At 30.1% G+C, this 5,277-nt stretch overlaps 1 protein-coding gene across 2 annotated transcripts; it reads left to right on the top strand.

Moving 5' to 3' along the window:
* The first annotated feature begins 267 nt into the window (after positions 1–267).
* Positions 268–3,285, top strand: LOC111371457 (F-box/LRR-repeat protein 25-like). 2 transcript variants are annotated; one of them, XM_022993458.1, is made up of 4 exons: positions 268–1,329; positions 1,438–1,605; positions 1,758–1,861; positions 3,043–3,285. In XM_022993458.1, coding segments are annotated over exons 1-4 (1,197 nt in total). In that variant the 5' UTR covers positions 268–405; the 3' UTR covers positions 3,044–3,285. The 2 variants fall into 2 exon arrangements, with proteins under 2 accessions (XP_022849226.1, XP_022849225.1); XM_022993457.1 differs by lacking the exon at positions 3,043–3,285 and having other exon boundaries at positions 269–1,329; positions 1,758–2,340.
* The last annotated feature ends 1,992 nt before the right edge of the window (positions 3,286–5,277 follow it).

Here is a 5,277-nt window from a genome sequence, read left to right as displayed (position 1 = left end):
TTAAAAAATAAGAATTTTTTTGAATTTGCGTGTAATATTATTTTATTGAAAAATGTGTTGTTGAAATGATATCAAATTACTGTTTAAAAATGTATTTTTTCTAAATAATGTAGATCAAGCAAGGCTTTTCACTATATATTTTTCTAATAAAATTATTTTACATATAAATTCAATTTTTTTTAATCATATATTTCCAAAAATTCACTATTAAAAAAATCTATTATCGCAAAAAATGGCCTGTAACTCCGGGGTTTGGCTATTTCTTTTCATTAGGTTTACTTTTGAGATTGTACCAAGCCCAACCACTGCCACAAAGACTGAATTAGTGGAGTTGCTTTTTTAACTTTTCTAAGCCTTCTTCCAAGAAATCAAAGAAACAAACAGCTGCTGCCGACTGAGTCAATCATGGAGAATGATTTTCCCTCAGATTTTGAACTTTATGAAAGCCAAGAACTGAATAGCAGTGAACCCCTGGATCGACTTAGTGAGTTGCCTGACTCGGTAGTCCACTTCATCTTCTCATTCTTGCCCATGGATTATGTTGTTAGGACGACAATTCTTTCCAAAAGATGGAAAGACCTCTGGACCTTTGTTCCCTACATCTATTTTCAACCTAAAGAAGGTGAGTTAGATAAGTTCACAAACTTCGTTAACCGGACACTGATGCTCTGGAAAGGTAAAAAGATTCAGAAATTCACTATTGATTTTAAAGATGTCTATGAACCATCTTCATGTACCGATCTTAATTTGTGGGTCCGTTTCGCTTTGGAACATGAAGTTGAAGAGCTAGACCTGGATTATTTCTTCGTTACTTTGGATGACAGATACTGGATGACTCAGCGACTATTCTCTGGTTCATCAATCAAAAAATTGCGCATCATGGATTGTAATATGGAGGTTTCTGGGAAAATACATTGGGATCAACTCAAGAGTTTAACAATTAATACTGTGCGTTGGGGTCAAGATGAGATTGACAAAGTGTTATCTGGCAGCCCTCAATTGGAAATCTTGATCATGTACACCTCGGAGAAGATGAGTATTCATTCTGGTAGTTTGAAGAAGCTATTTATTCATTTTGATTTGCATAATCATTTTGGTGAAGAAATAGATTCCGCGTTGGAAATTTGGACTCCAAATCTTCAAGTATTAGAAATTTCAGGGCGTTTGTACTGTAAATTCTTCTTGCAAGTGAACGTCCCATCTTTGGTTGAGGCAACCCTTCATTTTTCTACCCCAGGGTATGATGACCTAGAAATGGTGATGGTGAGGGATTTTTTCCAGAGCATTCATCATGTTGAGAAGCTTTCACTAGGAAGTCACTTCATTAAGGTCTCTCTCTCTCTCTCTCACACACACACACACACACACACATTTTATACAAGTTAACTAATAAAGCTCCTCTTTGGGGATCGCAACTTGATCCACTGGTTATACCAGGAGCTATCTGCAATGGAGAAGAACGATTTGCCTTCACCTCCGTTAAATTTGAAGCGTTTAAGCGTAGATACTTATATTGGGAAAGATGTGCTTGCCGGAATTTTGAACCTCCTTGAAATCTCACCAGATTTGTCCATTTTAGAAATCATGGATCTCAGATCATATGAGGTGATAAAAACGAAAACTTATTCGATTTTAGTTTCTTCCTTTGTTGCATAGTACAAGCCATCGAACATTTCTTTCGTGCATTCATGCAATTTTTCTGGTTTATGTTGCACTCAAGGTTCTGAACACAATCGTAACAGACATCTTCTCTACAGGACGGCAGCGAATTTTTTTGCCGCAATGTTGGGGGAAACTTCAAATCACAGCTAGAGTTACGAGATTCCTTTAACATGCGTTTGAAGACTGTTACAATTACATGGTATGTAGACAGCACCTCATTGTTTTCATTTATAGAGTTTGTGTTGAAAAATGCTAGCAAGCTCGAAAAAATGGTTATCCAGGCAAAACCAATCGATTCACATCCGCCAGATTTATTCTTTGAAATAGCACAGAAACTGTTAAGAATGCCAAGATCCTCTCCCAATGCAGAGGTCGTTTTACGCAGATTGTATTCCGAAGACGACTCGTCGAGTATTGACTATTCTTGATGGTTTGTTTGGAAGAACAATTCATTCACATTCTGAATTTGTTCTATCGATTGTCGTGTGTCCAAACATGCTCAGAGCATATGCTATGTTTTGAGATCATCTTAGTCATAAAGATGTCAATATTGTAACGTTTTATTTTTTGTTTTTGCTTTCAAGTCTAGTGCTGTACGTATAAGGGTAAGTATGTATTCCCAAAAACTGAGTGTGCAATAATTTTGTGAATAAGATTTAGCTTATGTTTTATAGTTAATGCCGTTCATTATTATTTACCTCAGCAAAATGACCAAACCTTCTTCCAAGAAATCGAAGAACAACAGTTGTGTTAAGAAATATTGAATCTACCAAATATAACGAGAACGAATGCAATGTTTTTACAACCTTAACACGTATTTACAAACTTAAAACAAATCTACCTGACACAAGATGAAAACATGATTGATAATAAAAGTATCTTGTTCATAACATATGTACGAATGGATATATAAAACTCAAATTTTGCTCGAACGGACGTAAGAAATATTGAAATCTATAAAATATAATGAGAAAAACTGAAATATTATTTATCGAAAAGCGAATGTAACATTTTCACAACCTTCACATGTATTTAAAGACTCAAAGCAAATCCTAATCACATTGAGATCCTAATCCTGTAGATAAATTCAAATAAAACTTAAAAAACAGCAAAAAGATGAAAATACTTTTAAATTAACTAAAAATAGAAAAGCGCTAAGATGGATCCCTAAACAATGAAATGTCACCCAAAAAAATTGACAATGTTGGTAAAAGGCCATAATCGTCACCATGGCAAAAATGTGCATAATCGAAAAATGCTTTGAATTATATTTACTTGCGAAATTGAAAGTTTGTATATCATTTTTACTCATTCGATTAAAATTTTCTTTTCTAATTGATCCTCATCGCCATGCCTTTATTTTTTACACACATGACGAAGATGGCTCAGAGAAGTTCAGAGACTTTGTTAACTGAAATCTGATGCTTTGGAAAAGTCAGAAGATTCAAAAATTCACCGTTGGCTGTGTTGAATTTAATGATCTTTCTGGTCGGTCTTTATCTCTCGATCTTAGTTAGTGGGTTCGTTTTGCATTGGAATATGAAGTTGAAAGAGCTATGCCTAGAGGATATGATGGTTATAAAGAATGTTGGATTCATTGGCGCCTATGCTCTTGTTGTCTTGTTTATCTATCAGAAAATCAAAGTATTTTGTATTGTAATCTGAACTTTAAAATGGAAGACACACTGGGATCAACTCAATAATAGCAATTCATATTAATTTGAGTCAATCTCTGCTTGATGAAATGCTTTCAGGTAGCCCTCAATTGGAAATCTTGATCTTACATTGCCACAAGAACTTTGAGTATTGATTCCCAAAGTCATCCAGTGATGGAAATTTGGCCTCAAAATTTTAAAGGATTAGAAATTTCAAGGGAGTTGGATAGTGATAATGAACTTCCCAACCCTCCTTTTCTATACTAACAAATTAAACCCTGCTTATGACTTGCTTAAAGAAATGTTGAGGGAAATTCTCCAGAGTGTTCATCATCTGGAGAAGCTTTTTCTAGGAGATTGTTGCATTAAGTTTGGCTTCCCTTCTCTCTTTTGAAATTTATTTACATCATTTTTGCATGTGCTTATAGTTTAAGAACTTGTCTGCCTCTTGTTTATTATCTGTTTATAATCATTTTATCCACATATTTCATTAGATTTACAAGCACTACCACTTATATACCTCTCATTTCTATTCATTTACAATTTAAATTGATGATCGACCGAAGGTACTTCACATGGAGTCCGACCTCTTCTTGAGTTGCAAGAGGTTCAATAAAACTAGGATTCCCACGATGAAGAAAGCTCTGGATTCATATTCAAGAGTTGAATTTTTTTTCATTGTATATCGTATTAGGGAAATCATAGTTAGCTCCAAAAAGACGTGTAAAAATATTATTTATTATTTATATTTAATATGATGTTTGGTGAGGATTAAAATTAGATTTTTTAGTAGATTATAATAGAAATTTTTGATATGTATGATTAAAAAGTTGTAGGACCTATGAAAGATGTAGTTAACATTGATTGCTTGACTTTGACTTAAATTAAAATCAGATTTTAATCCAGGTCAAATAGACTCTAAGAATAGCAAGACTTAGAGCTTATTTTCTATGGGGTAATTTTTAGTTTGGCCAAGTCAAAGGGCCAATTTCTCACTTTAACCAAAAAGAATTTGCCTATAACCAAAATAGCCTATTATTGAATAGAAGACAAAAATACCCTTAAGTAGTTTATATAATTACAAAAATAGAATTTTGTTTCAAAAGACAAAAATACCCTTAACTTACAAATTAAAAAATCAAACACTTTTCACTTTATATTTAATTATTTATTTTAAACAATTATTCAAATTAAAAAAATTAATATTAAATTTACTTTCTTGTTTAAATATTTCATTAATTAATTATCTTAATCGATTATGTATATTATTTATTTAATATTTAATTTCTTTATTTAATTATTTATTTAATCACTTGCTTAAATAAAAAATTAATATTTAATTTGATTTCTCATTTAAATATTTTATTAATTTATTATCTTAATTGATTATGTATATTTAATAAATTATTTAATTATTTATTTTAAACACTTATTCAAATAAAAAATTAATATTTAATTTTGGTTTCTCTTTTAAATATTTCATTAATTAACTATCTTAATTGGACCTTATTTAATTATTTATTTTAAACACCTACTCAAATAAAAAAATTAATATTTAATTTGGTTTCTCGTTTAAATATTTCTCTATTAATTATCTTAATTGGTTATGTATATTATTTATTTAATATTTAATTACTTTATTCAAATTATCACTTATTTAAATAAAAATAATAATATTTATTTTAATGTCTTATTTAAATATTTCTTTAATTAATTGTCTTAATTAGTTATGTATGTTATTTATTTATTGTTTAATTACTTTGTTTAATTATTTATTTAATCACTTAATTAAGTAAGAAATTAATATTTAATTTTATTTCTTAGATATTTCATTAATTAATTATCTTAATTGGTTTTATGTATTTTAAATTTAATAACTTTATTTAATCACTTATTTAAATAAAAGAATTAGTATTTATTTTAATTTCTTATTTAAATATTTCATTAATTAATTATCTTA

The sequence above is a fragment of the Olea europaea genome, chromosome 22 (assembly GCF_002742605.1).
Source record: "Olea europaea var. sylvestris chromosome 22, O_europaea_v1, whole genome shotgun sequence".
Taxonomy (NCBI): domain Eukaryota; kingdom Viridiplantae; phylum Streptophyta; class Magnoliopsida; order Lamiales; family Oleaceae; genus Olea; species Olea europaea.
This window is presented reverse-complemented; position numbering and strand designations above follow the sequence as displayed.

Bases quoted from the DNA above. Each gene is read 5' to 3' on its own strand.
- LOC111371457 (XM_022993457.1), top strand. From the start codon at position 406: ATGGAGAATGATTTTCCCTCAGATTTTGAACTTTATGAAAGCCAAGAA. The intron at 1,330-1,437 runs GTCTCTCTCTCT...TGGTTATACCAG, and splicing joins TAGGAAGTCACTTCATTAAG to GAGCTATCTGCAATGGAGAA. The intron at 1,606-1,757 runs GTGATAAAAACG...TCTTCTCTACAG, and splicing joins TGGATCTCAGATCATATGAG to GACGGCAGCGAATTTTTTTG.